At 49.6% G+C, this 20,651-nt stretch overlaps 1 protein-coding gene across 1 annotated transcript; it reads right to left on the bottom strand.

Annotated features, from left to right (window-relative positions):
* Positions 1-14,943: 14,943 nt before the first annotated feature.
* LOC134433383 (olfactory receptor 14J1-like) lies at positions 14,944-20,296 on the bottom strand (the record flags this gene model as incomplete). The annotated part of the gene is made up of 2 exons (XM_063182240.1): positions 14,944-14,952; positions 19,472-20,296. Coding segments are annotated over 2 exons (834 nt in total), but the record flags the coding sequence as incomplete, so codon positions are not given.
* Positions 20,297-20,651: the final 355 nt, after the last annotated feature.

Consider the following 20,651-nt stretch of genomic DNA (forward strand, 5'->3'; position numbering starts at 1 on the left):
ATCACCTGTTGGGACAAAAAGGGCACTGATCTGCGCCTCGGCGTAGCTGATCTCAAAGCCCATCCTGTTGTGTCCTGAATGGGGGCAACAGCTTGTCTGGGGCTCAGGCTCACTCTGGCTTCTTCCCATCAGTGCCTGTCAGTGCTCATGCTTGGGCTGTGCCAGCCTTGTTGTGGTCTCTGCCCTGCCCCTGAGGGCTGTGGGAATGCAGAGGCTGGAGCCTTCCTTAGCTGGGGGGGTCCCGCTGCTGCCCGGCTGCTGCAGCGCGGAGCTGCCTGAGGCTGCAGCCCCTTCTCTGGGCCGGCTTCTGCCTCGCACGGCCTGGACTCACAGGAGGGTCAGCATCTCCTCTGGGCAGCTCTCTGTGTCACAGGGACGCCTGAGGAGCACTGCTGTCCTCTGTGCCCGTGCCCGCCGTGCAGGGTTGGGAAGATGGGGACGTGTGTGGTGCCGAGAGGGCGAGTGCAATGGGAGCGACTGAGCCGCGCTGTCAGGGAGAAGAGAAGCGGCGCGGTTCTTCACGCAGGGCACGGGCAAGGGCGTCTGTGAGCTCAGCCTGCTCATAAAGGGTGAGGGTCCTGATGCTGAAAGCCCCGTGGGGATTGGTTCTAGCATGAGCTGCTCTGGTTTACAAACGCAGAGTCATTCTTCTGGCAAACTGCTGCAAGGTGGAAAAGATGGGAACACTTGGCAATATTCCTCCTGTTCTGAACTTGGCATCTGTTCAGAGGAATTGATTCTACATGTCCAGGTGCATTTAATCTTAGCAAGTAGGAAACCTTTTCTAAATCTCACAGTGTTTATTCCCAAGAAAACAAAGGCACTCTTAGTTCCAGCTCTCCTTAATGTTTCTAGATGACAAACTTACTTGCCTTGCTAGGTATTCTCTTCTGGTCTCAGTCTCCTGTGAATGTATCTCCCTGTGCTTCCCTGTGTGCCTGCTGTCAAGAGGTTTCTCCCTTCAAAGGATGCTGGAAATCAGTCTCTGTGCCAGCCACTTGTGCTGTGGGCCTGCTGTTCTTTTCTTGTTCCAGTTGCTGTTCCTGTTGTTGTTAGCCAGCTGTCCACCAAGGGAGGCTCAGAGCCCCAGACAGTGGGGCTGCCTTTTGTATCTCCTGGAAGCTGGGATCTCTGCTTTAAAGTGAACATCTTTCATTTTGTTTCCCTCAGGGAGAATGGTGAAGATGGAAGGTCCTATTCTAAAATACATTGAACTGGAAAATATTGGCAGTGGGTGAGTCCAAGCAATGTTAATGGTACAAAACTATGCATCAGGTGTTTTGCTGGTGGAATAGGTATCAAGTGTGAAGTCAGACAAACTGCAAATCTGTTCAGGCACTGGGCTTAGATTGTCAGTGCTTATCAGAATTTCTAGGTGTGCTCAGAAGGCATTGTCAAAGACATCTTCATGCTTCCAGTGTCCTGCAGGCATTTACAGTAGAGATCTCCTGTGTGGGCTGGCTTTCACTGCAACATCTAAATGGCTTCTCCTTTCTCTGCTTCTGTTTTTTTTCTAGGAGTTTTGGAGACGTTTATAGAGCACTCAACACTGCCACAGGAGGAGAGGTAAATATCAACAGCCCCTGCAGACTCTGCTGCACTCGAGGGCTTTCCCCTCTGGTGTGAGCTGTGGCTGGAGCTTTGGCCAGAGCTGTGCTGAAAAGGCACAAGAAGCACAGACTGGTGCCAGCCCACAAAACACATTTGGGACTTTGTCCTCCTCAGCTGCTGAAAGGAAGGCACGGAGGGCAGCGGTTCCTTTCAGAGAAGGACGCGCTCACTCGCTCTCCATTGCTAAAACAAAGGTGGTGCCTGCGAGCTCCTCACTGCTCTTTGGGGCTACAGCTTCAGAGTCCTGGATTCTCATTTCTGGCTGCCAGCAAATCCATCTCAAAGTTACTGGCAGATCCTTAGCCACCTGCAGTGCTGCACTTGGGAACTGCACATAGGTAGAGATCTGCAAGGCGTCCCTGAAAGCCCTAAGCCCTGCCCATAGCCCAGGATGTATCCACAGAGTATTAAGGCATGGATTACTTCTTCTGAATCCCAAACCAAGCAGCAGAGAGTGTGGTCAGAGGTTTGTGCGTGATAACTGAGACACCGCTGTTACCAAGTGGTCAAGGCAAAATGTCAGTGCCCCCACATGTCCTGTAACTGGCTTCCAAGGGAGCAGAGAAATGGGCTGTTGGAATGTCAGTTCCTGATTACTGCAGTGCCTAATCACAAGGCAGTTTGGCACAGCTCAGCTGTGTCATTGCAAAATCACTCGCGCCTTGTGGTTTCGTGCCACCAACTTCTCAAGTTACTGATTTTCAATGTCATTTTAGGTGGCCATCAAGAAAATACAGCTTCAAGGACTGAGGAAGAAGGAATTAAAAGTCAACGAACTCATGGTCATGAAGGTGAATAGAAATCCCAACCTGGTTAACTGTTTAGACAGGTGAGTTGTGCTTTTGTCCCATGAATGTTTGTTTACATATTGCAAACATGCAAGGTAAAATCCCCCTTTGGTCACTGGCAGAAAATAGAGCTGAAATTATTGGCTAATTATTATTGCTCTTTTCATCTCCAGTGGATGGGAAGAGATTGCATTTTGTCTGCATGAGTCTTCGCTGGCACATGGTATTTGAAAATTGTTCAAAAACCCGGATGATTTGTGTCTTACTAAATCAATGATCTCTATATTCACAGCCACCACTTCGTTTTAGAGCTTGATTTTTTTCAAGTGTCTTCTTCTGTCCAGGTAAACTAACAAGGATTTCCCTTGGATTGTTGCCACTGGTTTTCATTGCCATGCATGCCAGGAAGATTAGGTGCTTTTTTCCAGAAAAACCATGCGTGACAGGTTTTTTATCTGGGCTGTTTCTAAACTGCACATTTTGCAGGCTGCCCATCTATGACATCTCCTTTTTTGCAGCTGTGCCTTTCTCCTTGAGACTGCACAGATGGTAAACAATGCACAGCCAAGAGGAAATGTCTATTCCTTTTTTTTGTCTTTGTCTCAAAGAGACCTGAAAAGAAGAATCAACCCTTATTTTCCAAAGAGCAACCTAGCCATGTACATTCATCTCCATGCCCTTGTTTCCTTCTTTCAGCTACCTTGTGGGTGAGGAATTGTCCCTGGTTATGGAGTACATGGATGGAGGCACTCTGAGCAATGTCATCAGCCAGACCTACCTGTCGGAAGATGAGATGGCAGCCATCAGTCGGGAGGTCCGCAATCCCATCTGTGTTTCCAGGGGCTTGGGCAGGATTGTCTGGGAAACAGGGGCTCAGAGCTGGAGTGATTTCCTGTGCCAAGCTTTGTTTCTGTGTTGCTGCTATTCTATGGGCAAGTAAAAGCATCTCAAGTGAAAGGCCTGCCAGTGCCCCTTCACTCCCTGTACTCAGTGCCAGTACTCTTATCTCCTGCTGTAGTATTCTCACTCTGTCTCTTGTATTTGTATTTGTATTTGTATTTGCTGTTCTCCACCTTGCCTCTCTAAACATTTGCCTGGAGTCTGTCTTCACTGCATTCCTTGCCAGTAAAAGCAAAGGAGCTGGTGGCAGGATATGAAATGACCAGCAAAGAAAAAAGACTCATTTCTCATAGTCCTCAGCTGAAAAGGATAGTAGTGCAGCCAAAATGCTCTTTGCTTCCACAAAGTGACTGGTGTGATACTTACACGCCTGTGCTGAGGCCAGCAAGAAAATCTTTTCCATGCAGCCTCCCACCCAAAAGTGATCCACTAAACACCAAAGGGAGGGACTTTTCCTTTCAAAACCCCTCCTTTGTCCTCTGCAAGGAAAAAGCACGTCCACTGCAGCAGGAGTCATCCTGGCTGGTTGGCAAGGGACAGCCTACAACAGCAGGTGCTGCTGCTCTTTCAAAAGCTGACGTGCCTTTCCTCAGAAAGGTCCTGCTCTCCAAATGCTGGAGAAGCAAGCTCTTCCTCTCAGTGGCCATGACTGTTCTGCCATTACTCCCCATTCCCCTGGAGAGGGAATCTTTTAGATTCTTTGCTTCCTTTCTTTTGTGATGAAATCACATCACTCATTTTTGCCCTCCTCTTTCTGTTTTCTCTCTCAGTGCCTGCAAGGACTGGATTTTCTTCATTCAAACCATGTCATCCACCAAGATGTGAAGAGCAGAAACATCCTTCTCAGAACTGACGATTCTGTCAAGCTGGGTCAGTATATTCTTGGTCAGGTGCAGCGTTCCAGGGATGTGGGTGTGGGGCTGCTTGGAGTGACTGCCAGCTCCCCAAAAATGGTGCTGGTGGCAGTGCAGGGACCCCTGCTGCGAGCTGAGGGCACAGTTGCAACGTGCACAGAGGTATAAGGAACCACAAGCAGTCAAGAGTGGCCTTGCTCTGTGTGTGTCCCTTCTAGACAGAGGGATCTACAATCTAAAGCTTCAGGGGAATGAAGTCCACTGCTGTGAGCAGCGTTAAGAAACCTGGGATTTTTTGGAAGTGGCCAATTCCATACTCCCTTGGCTAAAGCCCTAAGGAAATCGAGCATGGACAGTTCTCCAGGAGATCCAACAGCACATTATTAGCCTGAGAGTGGGGAATTCTTTTGCTTGGTTTCCTAATTGGAGCTGGCTTTCATGGTTTGTTGTTTTCTCCACAGCTGACTTTGGCCTCTTTGCTCAGCTCAGCCCTGAGCAGGGCAGACGGAGCTCCGTGGCCGGCGCTGCTGGCTGGCTGGCGCCTGAAGTGGTGACAGGTCAACCATGTGGCCCCAAAGTGGACATATGGTCTTTGGGAATCGTGGGCATCAAAATGGTGGAACGAGAAGTTCCTTCCTGGAATGCAACTCCTGTCTTGGTAAGGTGCAAATACTCACTGATCCCACTGTCTTTCTCACCTGTCCCATGCTCGGTGTGCCATTGGACAAAATCCCATTGCCATCTGCTGGCACCACTTCCACCAAGGTCCCCTTCTAAAAATGCCCCTGCAGCACAGCAGCATCTGCTGTAGCTGTGGTTGTATCAGAAAGGGAAGTGGCAGTTCAGAAACCTAACCAGTTCAGAAACCTGCCATTTTGGCCTCCAGCCATGCCTGACATTTCCCACTTGTTTTTTGAACAATGTTGGAACTCTGTTTCTGAAGGACAAGAATTTTTCAGTGGACAGGGTAGACATGTGATAAATATCCTGAGAAATAGAGGTTAGACCTTTCCAGTTTAAATTTCATAGAAAACATAGGAAAAAAGGAAAAAGAAAACTAAACAAAAAAGGAAAAGAGAAAAAAACCTACTACCAAAGCAATGCCCAAGCAGTTCTGCTTGCTTTTTCATTTTTTAAACACAGCTCTTCTCTTCCATTCTGTAGCATCTTTTCCAAATCCTGTGGTTGTTGAAACTTTCAGGCTTTCAAGTCATCTGTACATTGTTCAGTCATCTGTGTGGGTGGCCTGGATAAGTGTAGGATGTGTTTTTCTCCGACTGCAGTTGCCAAACCCTTGGCTGATTCTTGGTACTTTAACAAGTTGATGAGCTTGCAGGCAGGTGCCTGGGCAGGGATCCAGCGTGGGCAGTTGACACCGGTGCTGTGTTTCTTTACCACAGGAGCAGCGCCATCCCTGGCCTGCACAGTTCTAATGACAGGGAGGGCTCCAGCTCCCCACCATGGCCAGTGGCTGAGCTCAGCTGAGAGTCAGGATAAAACCCTCTTTGTCACCTCTGGTGATGTGGGAAAAGGACAGAAAGCCGCATAAATTATTTGTACACAAGGGGAGTGCATTGCCATTTCTGGCTTTGAAATTCTCCTTTGGGTTAGAGAGGATAATAGCAAAGTCTCTTTGGTCACCATCTATTTCAGTGCCACGAGCACAGAGTTATCATGACAGTGGTGGGCATTTTTATGGAGACTCCAAGGCCTCTTGCCATTGTTATTTTTGTCTATTTGAGATGGATTCTGCAAGTTGAGGTTTGAATAGTTCCAAGTTGGTGTCTTATGTTTCTAAATACCGTCTTGCAAAAGCAGAATGAGCTCTCTCCCCCTGACTTGTCAGCGTGTTAGAGCTTGGTTCCACATGAACCACACTGGATATGATCAGCCGATGTCTTGCCAATCTACACTGTAATTCCTTGGCCTGAGGAGTATCAGAAAGACCTGCTGAGCTCCACGGACACTGTCAGCTGCATGGAAGTGAGCATCCTTGGCCTTGCTGAAGAAACTGGAGCTCAGCTTAGTGTTGCCTTCTGGAGCAAGGCAGGTGACCTGGTTCTGAGGATCAGCACGGCGGCCCACTCTCCAGGGCCGCTCGGGCCAATGACACACGCAGATATCAATATGATGGACGGTCAAAAGGCGTTTATTACTTCTTCTCGTGGGGTCTTATAGTCTAAGGGGTCTCTACGTTAAAGGGGGTTTGTCTTTCTTATCTATGGTTAGCAAGGAATGGAAAAGTACTGGGTAAGGAATGGAAAGTTACTAGCACTACTGTTAGTGGGGCCACATTCCTACTGTTAGTGGGGCCACATTCCTAGGGTAATCTCTTATCTTAGAGGAACAAAGGGTCCTGGCTTTCCGTGATATCGCGTGATCTTCCGCAACGCCTTTTCCCTATCTACCACAGCTTAGGTTAGATGCTCTTGAGCAGGAGAAAGGCTGGAATCGTCAGGTGTTTCCAGAGGCCTGCATGCCCAGAGGGACTGAGTTCTGGGGAGCAGCTGGATGTTTCTGCACATCATGGAAGGGGATTGCCAGACAGCTCAAGCCTCACCACAGGCAAACACTCCCCAGCTCTTCTCAGGCAACATTTGCTTTGGGTTTCAAGTTGTTCCCACTTATCTGGCTGCGAAGATGCCCCTCAAACCACAAGGCAAGCCTCTCAGAACTGGTGTTACATTTCCAGAAATGAAGAAAAGAAGCCCAAACACAAGAAAGTTGCTAAGGCACTGGTTTTTAGGGAGGAACTTAACCCCCTGTGCAGTTTCTTCTCACTGGGAAACGTGCCTGAAACCCGGGCATGAGGGTATAAAGGCCACAGAGTCTCTTCTGCTTCTTGTGCAGTGCTGCTGAAACACTCAGTGACCGTGTTTCTCTCCTAGCCCAAGCTACATTCTTCCCGTCACCAAGCCAGAGCCTGGTGATGTGGAGAGCCTGCCAGAAACATCCCATTTGTTTCCTGGCACTTTCTAGGATGGGCCTAGCATTCATGCATTGACTTGAGTAGCCAATTGAGCAGAGGGTGACCGTAGGGATGGAACCTCTCCTTCTGATTTGACCATGAAAGGTTTTTCTTTTCCATGTAAGGAAAGCAGAAATTTTCAGACTGCTGAGAGACAGAGCTGCAGGTGGCTCCTGTATGTCCAAGCAGGCGTTTTCATGCCAGTACATTTGTGCATGCATCTTAATGTGTCTGTGTTGAAGAGGAGATTCCCAATGTTTGTTTCCTTACCTGAGGAATACCTGGTGCATTTCCTTTCTTTCCTTCCAATTCCCATTGTTTTCAAGAACAAAGCAAAAAACTTGATTCATTTTGTTTTATGGCAGCTGTGCTTAAGGGACCAAGAAGCACTGCAGAAATACTTTTCATATACTAACCCTTGGATAGAGTAGAGTTAGTATAGCAAAGTCCTTCTTCCAAAAAGCCTCTCAAGTTGGTATGAATCCTCAGGGAAGGAAATGTGATTGTGGTGATGTAGCTCCCACTAACTAGGTCAGTATATGAAATCAGCTGCCAAGGCAAGATCTGTGGGATGTTGGAGAGGCTGTGGCTGCATCGGTGTTTGGGGTTTTGGTTGGTAAAGAAAAGTCATCTCTGGGTCTCTGCCAGGGCAGAAACTGCCACTGCAGAGTGGAGCTTAATCAATGCGATCTGGGAGAGCAGTGACAGATGGGAAAGAAGCAGGTGGAGCCTGGTGTCTCCTTTTTCCCCAGCCCCAACTCCTGATAGCCACAGGAGGAAGACAAAAGCTGAAGCAGCCCAACCTATTTTCATCCTGCCTGTGTGACTTCCTGAGCTGCTGCCTGCAGAGAGACGAGGCGCGGCGCTGGTCTGCCAAGGAGCTCCTGCAGGTAAAATGTGAAGGGGCTGCAGGTGAAACAGGCTCTGAGGGATGGGCTCCTCCTCCACTCAAGTCCAAGGCAGCAGATGAGTCCCCTTCCTCCTCACCTCCACTCTTGCTGCTCTTCAAATGAAAACAGGGAGGAATCCGAGACTGGGCTGGGCTGGCAGGGTCCTGTAAAGGTCCTCTGGTGCCAGTGTCCTGCAATGAGCAGGGGCATCTTTAAAGAGATCAGGTTGCTCAGAGCCCTTTGCCACCTGACCTGGAATGGTTGCAGGGATGGGGCTCCTACAAGCTCTTGGGGCAAGCTGTGCCAGGGTCACACCATGCTCGGAGTAAACAAGTTCTGATTAGATCCTATTTGTGTTAAAAAATATTCACCCCCATCCTATTGTATCTGGCCCTGTTAAAAAAGATGTCGCCCACTTTCTTCAAAGCCACTCTGAAGTCATGGAAAGTGGCAATAAAGTCTCCCTGGGGCCCGTTCTTCACAAAACTGAATAACTCCAGCTCCCTCTGCATTTCCTGAGTCAGAGAGGTCCTCTGGCTGTTTCTGTTACCTTCTTTTGTAATTTGGTGGGGTGTTCAGTTTTATCTAATGGCAAAAGAATTGAAGTAGAGCAATGCAGGGTTCAGAGACATGAAATAGTGGTGGAGGAACCCAAGGAAGCCAGTCCCAGCCTAGGGGTCAGAGATTTGGCTGTGGGCAGGAGGGGCTGTGGGGGGCTCGCTGTGAGCCTCTGAGGGGCCCTGGTTGGTGCCCCCCAGCCCACCCTCAGAGGTTTCTGCCACGCAAACAGGGACAGCTGGGAGGGACTTGTCCCAGCCCCATCTGCTGCCTGGCACGCTCAAGCAGACGGGAACTGCGCCAGGGTTACTGCCAGGTTGTGTGGCAGAGAGGGAACTGCAGGGCCCAGTGCCACTGGGCTGGCCCTGCTGGGAAGGAAGGTGCCATCCAGCACACGAGGGGCAGGGCATGGAAAGGTAGACACTGCTTTCTGTCCCTGTGGGAATCAGCACAGTGCCTGTCTTTCAAAGAGAGGGACCAGTGTGAGGCTTTGGAGTTTCCTGAAAAGTTGAAACTCCAAGGACAAAGAAAGCACCATTTCTAGAGCACTGGCAAGGCAAAAATCTCAGCAAGATGAAGACACCTGGATAAATGGATGAGTGGGATTCTGGACCAGGTTTGCCTGTGATGGCAAATTCCTGCACATAAAGTTGGAGGTGTAGATGGTCCCATTGTTCCTCTTCCTGTATCCTTCTAGCAGCCAGAGGAATCCTGTGAAGCACTGAGCTTGGAAAGTCATGGTCCATTGTTTTTTGTTGATTTGTTTTTTTCCCTTTGGGCAGCATCCATTTGTAACATTTGCTGAGCCTGCGTCCAGCCTGGTGCCACTGATTGTTTCAGTGAAGAAGACGAGGGAGACAAGAACGTGACAATCACATCAGGACCATTTATTCCTCAACCAGTTTAGAGTAGGATTGTAGGTTAGGACTAGGATTAGGATTAGGATTAGGATTAGGATTCGGGATAGGTTTAGGGTTAGGGTTAGAGTAGGATTGTCTAATAGGACTGAAGTGTAGGATTGGAAATGAATAAAGTTTCTGAAACCACACCTCACCTTGAAGATTCCCTTCCTTCTCACTCTGCGAATAAGCTCAAAAATTCCTTCTGAATTGTCTGTTGTTTCTTAAAGGTGGAAAGTGACACAGTGTCTTTGGCATGGTGTGAAAGTGGGGAAGGATGTTCTTCATTCATCCTCTCCAGACCACACTGCCTTTGGAATATGGCCCACTGGTCTGTTTTTGGCCAGCTTTGGTACTTCTATTTGAGGCAGTAAGGGTAATGGCATTTGAAAGCAAAACCAAAAGAAGAATGAGGCAGCCCAAACACCCTCTGCAGATGCAGGCCTTCAGCTGTGACTGGAGAGCATTTGGGCTCCTGCCGCTTGGATTTGGATCCCTAAATGCAATCATCTCTTTGGCTGGAGGAAAGCCTTGCTCATGTGAGAAAGCAGAAAGATCAGAGAGGGTGCTCGGGAAGGTCTCCTGTGGTGCAGAGCTGTCAGCGCCTGTGAGGTGAGAGCGGGCCCAGCCTTGCCCGGGCTGGAGCCCCAGCAGAGCCCCGGCAGAGGCCGGAGCAGCCTGAGCCCCGGCAGAGGCAGGCTGGAAGGAGGCCCTTGGAGCTGCAAGAGGCAGCAGCCGGGCCCTGGGTGCCTCTTCCTGGGAGCAGGCGAATCCTCCGCCCTCAGAGCCCAGGTGGCAGCTGGCTGCTGCCGAGGGGAAGCGCAGCTGTGCTGGGCACAGCCCGGCCTGGAGGCCATGGCCGTCTGGAGTGTGCCCAGGAGCAGAGAAAGGCCAAGGGCAGCCGCGGGCCGCTGGGCTGGCTGAGGATTCCTCCTCTTCTGCCGGCTGCCCTGCAACTCCTGGCAAAGGCCAGCAGTGTGTGCAGCACTCTGGGCACTGGGGCAGGGAGCCGGGCTGCTCGGCAGGCTGGAGCACAGGGCAGCTCCTTCAGGCCTGGCACTTGTGCCAGGGGAAGCGAGGCCAGCGTGAGGCAGGGACAGCTTGGCAGGGCCCATCTGCAGGAGCCAGCACCTCACGCAGCTCTGGGAGGAAGCGCCTGCAATCCTGCAGTTCTGCACTGAGCCAGAGCAAAGTGTGAGATGCAGCGTGTTTGGCAGAAATATTCAGGCCCACCAGGCCAGCCTGCTTTGTGCTCTGTGGTGCACAGCAAGCGCTGTGCAATGCAGCTCTGAGCTGCTGGGAGAGAGGCAGTCGGGGATGTGCCTGAGGTGAGTCAAGGGGATAGCTGAAAATGTAATTAGGATAATTGAAAAGTGAGGATGAGTCGAGGGGCCAGCTGGGAATAGAATTGGGATAGTAGAAGACTGCATATTTTAGTTAAGATTTTAAAATGAGTTAAGAAGTTAAGTTAGTAATACAGCTAGCAGAAATCACGTCCCTTAGTTAAAGAGTACCAAATATATTAGGAACATAAAGCTAGGAGTGACAGGGATAGAGGAAGCAATTGTGAAGAAGCAGAGACCATAGAAATACCTTGCCTTAAGAATAATTGAACAGTTAGGAGAGCCTTGGACAATGAGCAGATCAAAAGGTCATGCCAACGGCCATGAGAGAAGAGTTCACCATGAGGAAGGCTGCTTTCTTCCTCCCATACAACCACTCCCTCATTTCAAAATCCAATCAACCCAGTTAAGGGATACAATTGCGCAGCTGTATAGGATATTCAGCTGATAAAAATGTGAAACAGGAGGTAATAATTATGTATTATGGGTCCTTAGAAACCTAATGTAAAACCTTTTCTGTAGAAATATAGAGAACTCCTTGCACGTGTCTTTGGAAACTAGTTCACATGTGTCTAGCGGTGCAATAAATACCCTTCTTTTCAACTATAATTAGTTGAAGAGTCATCTGTCCATGCTTCAGGAGTTATGCTGGAGTAGTGAACTGATTTGGAAGGGAGCAGAAGAGTTTCAGCAGGCAATTTTTGGAAGAGATGGAAGCCTCTTGTGAATGAAGGGAAAGCCATTTGGAATGGAGAAATGATCTCAAAGTCCATACAATTGTATCTTTGTGTCTGTCCTGGGTTGACTATGTGATGCTTTTATCCCCAATCGTCTCATTCTGTTTATGTTGAATAATAATAAGTTTTGTACCTTTAAGAGTGTTCCAGAGAGTGAAGGGTGGGGAGAGAAGAAGCGCGCAGTTTGTTTTCAGACACTGCACTCACTCCTCCACATTTCTGCTCCTGACTGTGTTGTCTGCGGACAGACAGCGGGGCAGAAAGGTCTTCTTTTGCTTTTTAGTTAGTTTTTAGCTAGCTGAGGCAAAGAAGTTCCCTGGACTGTTTTTTTTTTCCTTTTTCTTTGGACCTCTTGAAACTGCTCTGGACTGAAAACCCAGGAGAGCACCAGCAGCAGCATCTGTGGCCCACCGGGCCTGGCCTGGCCTGCGACAATTCCAGCACTGGAGGGACTGATCAGAGACTGAGTGAGCTGAGCTTCAACCCGGGGTTTTCTCAGTTTCTCATCTCTTTTAGAGTGGAAAGGGGTCTCATTGTTTTGATATTGTTTTGGATTTATAGTTTAATAAACAGGTTTTTTCCACCTTTCTCCAAGGAGGTATTTTTTCCCTCCCGTACCAGTTGGGGGGAGGGGCTGATTGGATCTGCTTTTCCCACTGTAGCTCCTTTGGGGGATTCTTCCCCAAAGTTGCTCTGAATCTGGACAAATACATGAATTGGCGCCCAATGCGCGGCTGGAAAAGGTGGAAAAAAGCCCTATTAATTGTGTGTTTGTTGTTGTTAAAGCAGTTAGTAGCCATGCTGCTTGGACCCCTGATGTCTCTGGTTGTGAAAGCCTTTGTGTGGCTCTGGGCTCTAGACCTTTTTGAGGTTTCAATACCTTTCTGGTCACTAAGATTATTGTCCAAAGCATTTAATTTTTAGAGTAGAGGTGTACAGATTAGAATAGCTGTTGTGCTGGCCTTGGTGATAATGATTTATAGGGCTTTTACAAAGATACTGGAGTCTGTTTACGATATGTATGGTTTATGGTTTCTTCATCCTACCCTGCATCCCAATTCCAGTAGTACATTTTAGAAATTTAGTAGTAATTACACTCAGTCTGTTAGAAGAAGAGCTGAGAATAAGGCTTTCCAGCCCTTACTTCCCTTCTTCTCCTTTGGATCTGTTATGTCACTTTTTGCGAATGTTCAGTTTCCCCTGAATGTTAAAGAGACCATCTTTCTTGTATTTAATCTGTAAGCTTCCTCTATATGGTCTTCAGCTTCTCTAGAATGAGGGCTGAGATATCCAGAGGAGCTGGTGAGACCCCTGACCCGGAAGCAAATGCAGGCGTGAAAAATCCTGAGTGGTGTGGAGAATGGGAAAATATAGGCCAAACCCTGAAAGAATTTTCTGATCCTGTAGACTGGGATTTTCCACGGGAACAAATTCAGAACGCAGCAGAGGTGGGGAAATACCTAAAAGAGAAGTGCCATGACGATTCAAAGGAGAAAAGGCTCATTGCAATAAGCTGGGCCCTGGCCTATGCTTATTGCACTTTGTTAGATAGTGTCAGGCAGCAGATGGAGGCAGGGGGGCAGGGAGATAAATCAGCTATCCCAGTCACTCAAGCTGTAGCCAACAGCCGAGGCTCGAAGCCAGCAGCCAAACCAGATAGTGAGCCTAAGCCAGCATCTAAACCCATGGCTGTTGCTACCAGCACTAGAAGTGGGAAACGCACGGAAAAAACTGATCGACCAGTGGATGATGATGATGATGGTGATACAGGAGAAGGAACCTCAATGCTTCCTGACATAAAATCAGGAGTCAAAGCGGCAGGTGCAAGATCAGATGCAAATATTGAGTCTTATTCCCTGAAGGACCTTCGTGGCCTACGGAAAGATTACACCCGACGACCTGATGAATCCATAATTTGTTGGCTGGTCCGTCTCTGGGATGCTGCAGGCGAGGCTACAATTCTGGATGGCACTGAAGCCAGGCAGTTGGGATCCCTGTCACAGGATCCTGCCATAGACCAAGGAATGATGAGGGGGGCTAACCCTCACAGCCTCTGGGAACGGGTCCTAAGAAATGTAGCACAAAGATACCTGTGCACAGATGATCTCAATATGCAGCAAACCCAGTGGAAAACCATAGAACAAGGGATTCAACGCTTGAGGGAAATGGCAGTAGCTGAGATTGTCTTCTCAGATGATGGAAACACTGTAAATCCAGACTTGGTACCATGCACATCTGTGATGTGGAGAAAACTTGTACGACTTGGGCCACGAGAATACGCTTCTGCTTTTGCAATAATGAAGCAGGATGATGGTGAGGAGACTGTGCTGGATATGGCAAAGAAGCTCCGAGCATATGCAGACACTGTGAATGGCCCAACACGTGCCAGAATTGCAGCGGTGGAAACACATCTTCAAAAATTAGAGGACAAGATAGAGGACGGTCACAAGAAACTGAGGGAGGAGATTAAAGAGAGCTTTCTCCAAATCTTGGCAGTACAGATCAGAGGTTCTGGTACCCAACGCAGACGTTCCCCAGATGGCAAGAGAAGGTACATCCCACGAGCTGAGCTGTGGTTCTACCTGCGTGATTGTGGAGAAGACATGGGGAGATGGCATAGAAACCTACCGCTGCTCTGGTACAACGGGTGCGTGAACTGAAGACTCAGAGTGGAAGTTCCAAAAGGGAAGCAGCTCCAGTGGCCAGTAACCGAACTGTCACATATGATGATAATGACAATATTTTTGATCCCCTTGAAGGAACCTCCAAGGCATATGCCCAGGGAAAGAAGGATAACCAGGCTTAGAGGGGCCCTGCCTCTAGCCAGGTAGAGGCTGGGGAAAACCGTGAGTTTTGGACTGTGTGGATTTATTGGCCTGGCAGATCTGAACTACAAGAACACAAAGATTTGGTTGACACTGGTGCTCAATGCACATTAATCCCATCGAGACATGTGGGGACAGAGTCTGTTTCTATTGCTGGTGTGACAGGGGGATCACAGGATTTTACTTTGGTGGAAGCTGAGGTGAGCCTGACTGGAAATGAGTGGAAGAAACACTCTATTGTGACTGGCCCAGAGGCCCCATGTATTTTGGGCATAGACTACCTTCGAAGTGGGTATTTCAAAGACCCAAAGGGACTCAGATGGGCATTTGGAAAAGCTGCTGTAGAGACAGAGGGTGTCATGCAGTTGAACAGCTTGCTTGGACTGTCAGAAAGCCCATCTGCAGTAGGTCTCCTGAAGGTGGAAGAACAATGAGTGCCAATTGCCACCTCAACAGTGCATCGCTGACAGTACCGAATGAATCGAGCTGCTGGGATCCCCATCCAAAAAATGATCCGAGAGCTGGAGAGCCAGGGGGTGGTCAGCAAGACCCACTCACGCTTCACCAGTCCTATTTGGCCTGTGCGAAAATCTGAAGGAGAATGGAGATTGACTGTGGACTACCGTGCATTGAATGAAGTGACCCCACCCCTGAGCGCTGCTGTGCCAGACATGCTGGAACTCCAGTACGAGCTGGAGTCCGAGGCAGCATGGTGGTACGCCACTATAGACATTGCCAATGCATTTTTCTCCATTCCTCTGGCAGCAGAATGCAGGCCTCAGTTTGCTTTCACCTGGAGGGGCGTGCAGTACACCTGGAACTGATTGCCCCAGGGGTGGAAGCACAGCCCCACCATCTGCCATGGACTGATCCAGGCTGCACTGGAAAATTGTGAAGCTCCAGAACACCTGCAATATATTGATGACATCATTGTGTGGGGGAAGACAGCAGCAGAGGTGTTCGAGAAAGGGGAGAAAATCATCCAGATTCTCCTAAAAGCTGGCTTTGCCATCAAGAAGAACAAAGTCAAGGGACCTGCTCAAGAGATCCAGTTTCTGGGAGTGAAGTGGCAAGACAGACGGCGTCAGAGTCCCACCGATGTCATCAACAAGATCACAGCAATGTCTCCACCCACCAATAAGAAGGAGACACAAGCTTTCCTAGGCACCATATGTTTTTGGAGGATGCATATTCCCGAATACAGTCAGATCGTGAGCCCTCTCTACCTGGTCACCCTTAAGAAGAACACTTTCCACTGGGGCCCTGAGTAGCAACAAGCCTTTGCACAGATCAAGCAGGAGATTGCTCATGCAGTAGCCCTTGGCCCAATCAGGACAGGACCAGAGGTGAAGAATGTGCTCTGCTCTGCAGCCGGGAACCATGGCTTGTCCTGGAGCCTTTGGCAGAAGGTGCCTGGGGAGACTCGGGGTCGACCACTGGGATTTTGGAGTTGTAGCTACAGAGAGTCTGAAGCCAACTATACTCCAACAGAGAAAGAAATCTTGGCTGCCTATGAAGGAGTCCAGGCTGCCTCAGAGGTAATAGGCACTGAAGTACAACTCCTCCTGGCACCCCGACTACCAGTATTGGGGTGGATGTTCAAAGCAAAGGTTCCCTCTACGCACCATGCCACCAGTGCTACATGGAGAAAATGGATTGCTGTTATCACACAGCGCGCCCGTATTGGAAAATTGAATCGCCCTGGGATTCTGGAAATAATTACAAACTGACTGGAAGGTGAAAACTTTGGTCTCTCTGATGAAGGGGAACAAGAAGTGACACGGTCTGAAGAAGCTCCACCATACAACCAAGTGCCAGCAGAAGATACCCGATACGCTGTCTTTACTGATGGTTCGTGCCGCATTGTGGGAATGAACTGAAAGTGGAAAGCAGCCGTATGGAGCCCCACACGACAGGTGGCAAGGCCACTGAAGGAGAAGGTGGATCAAGCCAACTTGCTGAACTCAAAGCTGTTCAACTGGCCCTGGACATTGTTGAGAGAGAGAAGTGACCAAAGCTCTACCTTTATACTGATTCATGGATGGTAGCCAATGCTCTGTGGGGATGGCTGGAGAGGTGGAAAGAGGCTAACTGGCAGCGTAGAGGAAAACCAATTTGGGCTGCTGAAGAGTGGAAAGACATTGCTACCTGGATAGGGAAACTGCCTGTGAAGGTCTGCCATCTAGATGCCCATGTCCCCAAGAGCAGACCAAATGAGGAGCACCAAAACAATGAGCAAGTAGGTCAGGCTGCAAAGATAGGGGTGTCCAAAATAGACCTAGATTGGGAACATAAGGGAGAGTTATTCCTAGCTCAATGGGCCCATGATGCCTCAGGCCATCAGGGCAGGGATGCCACCTATAAGTGGGCATGAGACCGAGGGGTGGATCTAACCATGGACAGTATCTCTCAGGTTATCCATGACTGTGAGACGTGTGCTGCCATCAAGCAGGCCAAGTGAGTGAAGTCCCTGTGGTACGGTGGGCAGTGGTCCAAGTACAAGTATGGGGAGGCCTGGCAGATTGACTACATCACACTGCCCCAGACACGCCAGGGCAAGCACTACGTGTTGACCATGGTGGAGGCCACCACTGGATGCTTGGAAACCTACCCTGTGTCTCATGCTACAGCCTGGAACACCATCCTGGGCCTGGAAAAGCAAGTTCTGTGGAGACATGGCACCCCTGAGAGGATCGAGTCAGACAATGGGACTCATTTCAAGAACCGCCTTATCAACACCTAGGCTAGGGAACATGGCATTGAGTGGGTGTACCATATCCCCTACCATGCACCAGCTGCAGGAAAAGTGGAGAGGTACAATGGACTACTAAAAACGCAGTTGAAAGCTTTGGGTGGGGGATCTTTCAAAAATTGGGAGCAGCATTTAGCAAAGGCCATCTGGTAAGTCAACACCCGAGGTTCCACCCACCGAGCAGGTCCTGCCCAGTCTGAGTCCCTGAATGTAATAGAAGGAGACAAAGTCCCAGTGGTACATATCAGAAGTTTGTTAGGGAAGAATGTATGGATCAATTCTGCCTCGAGTACAGACAAACCCATTCATGGGGTTGTCTTTGCTCAGGGACCAGGTTGCATGTGGTGGATAATGCAAAGAGATGGAACAACACGATGTGTACCTCAGGGAGATCTGATTGTGGGGTAAGAATGATATGCAATATCATTGTTCATTGGATGTTACTGCCATTGTCTGTACATTAAACCATACAAACATGAGATAGAAGGAAATGTGTAAGAGTTGAAGGTCTGGGCAAGTGGAAGGAGGGAGAAGGAAATGTGTAAGTGTCAAAGGTCTAAGCAAGTGATAGATGGAGCTTTAGGTGACTAAAGTGAAAAGGGGCTCTGCAGCTCTGTAATATAGGGCCTGGATTCAGTGGTCCAGTGTGGGGATGTGATGAAGGCATGATGGGTATTGCTTGTAATTTTGGGGAAACAGATGGAAATTTTGTATGAATAATGCATGATGTGTTGCAGTATGTTGATGATATGGGGATAAGGGGTGGAATGTCCTGGGGTGATGTTATGATGCTTGTATCCCCATTCATCTGTTCTGTGCCTTTAAGACCGACTCTGAAAAGTCAAAGTTTTGTTTGGGTTTCTCTTATCAGGGACACAGAGGCGAACAGTACATAGAGCTGGTTTTTGCTTCTTGCTTTCAGCTTGCTGCTTTGCTTGCTCTCTTTTCTGCTCTCGCTTCTGCTCTGCTTTGGCCTCTGCTTATTAGCTAGTTCTAGCTAAACAGTCCACATCCCTTCCTGGACTGTTTCTCCTCTCCTGTTTCTGTGACCATCTCGAACCTGCTCCGGACTGGGACCCGGGAACACCGTTCGGCTGCAGCAGCTGCCCCAGCGCCGGAGGGACTGAGAACAGAGCAACCACCCCCGAAAGAGACTTTCTGATTTTGTCATCTTTCTCAGAGCGGTGTCATCGGGTATTGTTCATTTTGAGTGCTGGGGGGTGCTGTGCCTGAAATAAACAGGTTCTTTCCAATTCTCTCTGAGGAATTTTTCCCGAACCGGTTGGGGGGAGGGGCCGTGTGGGTTTTGCTTCCTGGAGGGGCCCTCCTTTGCAGATTCTTTAACAAATTTGCCCTAAACCAGGACATCTGTGCAATGCAATCAGGGGCTCCTGAGCCAGTGCTCCTGTGTCTGTGCCTGCAAGGATGGGGCACCTGTGTGAGCTGGGGGAGAGGCCAGGGCTGCAGAGGGGGGATGTTTTTGGCAGATCCGTGAGGACGCTCTGGGACGCTGCCCTGGGCTGTGCAGCGCACTGGGGATGGATCAGCCTCTGCTCTGCTGCTCCTTCCCATCTGCCCCAGGGCCCTTGCAGAGCCCCAGCCATGCTGTTTGCCCCCAGCCTGCCCACAGCCGGCCTGGGCTGCTCACAGGGCTTTTCTGTGCTGAGCATTGGCCTGGCGGTGTTCTGGAGAGAGCCTGGGCAAGGAGCCTGGAGCCCCCAGGCCCTGGCCTGAGGTGTCAGTGCTGCCCCAGCAGTGCCCATGGCCTGTCCCTGCTGCAGCTCCGGCACTGCCACCTCCAGGGCTGTGCCCGGCCCCGAGAGCACTCAGGCCCTGCAGCAACACCAGGGCCACCAGGGCAGCGGGGCAGGGCCACGGCAGCAGCACTGGCAACACCAAGTGCTGCTGCTGCCTGGCACAGCTGCTGGGCCAGCACTGATTTGCCCCCAGCTCTGCACACAGACATTGCTGCTGCAGCTCCAGAGAAGGCAACAAAAGGGGGCATCTCCAGTGAAAACTTTGCTGATAGATGCTTTACTTTGCTTAAGCCATCAAGAGCACAGCTCCTCATTGACACAGTCAGGGGCCACTGAAAATTTTGAGAGAAACAGAATGAGAAACGGTGCAAACCATTGTATTTCTTTGTGGGTAATATTAAAAATGTAATACAAAGTGAAAGAACCTCTAAACTAAAACCAACTTAATGTATCAAAGATGACTTTTATTACAATTGATTTGCATAAATTTTCCAGCAGTTTACTGTTTCTGAAATTGTCCAGCCATCAGTCTCCACACTGCAGCCTTGAGGTCCTGGTTCCTCAGGCTGTAGATGAGGGGGTTCAGGGCTGGAGGCACCACCGAGTACAGAACTGACACTGCCAGATCCAAGGATGGGGAGGACATGGAGGGGGGCTTCAGGTAGGCAAATGTGGCTGTGCTGATAAACAAGGATAGCACACCCAGGTGAGGGAGGCAGGTGGAAAAGGCTTTGTGCCGTCCCTGCTCAGAGGGGATCCTCAGCACAGCCCTGAAGATCTGCACATAGGAGAAAACAATGAACACAAAACAGCCAAAAGCTAAACAGACAGCAAGCGATGAAATCCAAATTTTTCTGAAGGTGGAGTGTGAGCATGAGAGCTTGAGGATCTGGGGCACCTCACAGAAGAACTGGCCCAGGGCATTGCCATGGCACAGGGGCAGGGAAAATGTATTGGCTGTGTGCAGCAGAGCATTGAGAAAGCCACTGGCCCAGGCAGCTGCTGCCATGTGGGCACAAGCTCTGCTGCCCAGGAGGGTCCCGTAGTGCAGGGGTTTGCAGATGGACACGTAGCGGTCGTAGCACATGACGGTCAGGAAGAAATACTCTGCTGAGATGAAGAAAAGAAAGTAAAAGAGCTGAGCAGCACATCCTGTGTAGGAGATGTTCCTGGTGTCCCAGAGGAAATTGTGCATGGCTTTGGGGACAGTGGTGCAGATGGAGCCCAGGTCAGTGAGGGCCAGGTTGAGCAGAAAGAAGAACATGGGCGTGTGCAGGTGGTGGCCGCAGGCTACGGCGCTGATGATGAGGCCGTTGCCCAGGAGGGCAGCCAGGGAGATGCCCAGCAAGAGGCAGAAGTGCAGGAGCTGCAGCTGCCGCGTGTCTGCCAATGCCAGCAGGAGGAAGTGGCTGATGGAGCTGCTGTTGGACATTTGCTGATCCTTGGCATGGGGACCTATTCATGGAGAAAAAGACATTGTAGAGATAGAGGAGACACCTGTAAGCAAAATCAAATCAATTTCCCATACACTGTCCCCTGTAACAGACACAGGCCTCCTTTTGTGTTCAAAAGTTCTGCAGTTTTCTTTTTAAGCTCCCTCCATTCTGTCCTGGTATTCTTGGATATCATAAACCCTCAGAATTTTTGCTGTCCCCAGGGAAAATAGAGTGATTTCTCTGAGACAAAGTGATGAGTGGAGACTAAGTGGAAGTTGTCTGTCATTCTGATCTGCTCAGATTTTCTCAGGGGTTTAAACTTTAGCACGTGGA

Source organism: Melospiza melodia, unplaced genomic scaffold, assembly GCF_035770615.1.
Source record: "Melospiza melodia melodia isolate bMelMel2 unplaced genomic scaffold, bMelMel2.pri scaffold_18, whole genome shotgun sequence".
Taxonomy (NCBI): domain Eukaryota; kingdom Metazoa; phylum Chordata; class Aves; order Passeriformes; family Passerellidae; genus Melospiza; species Melospiza melodia.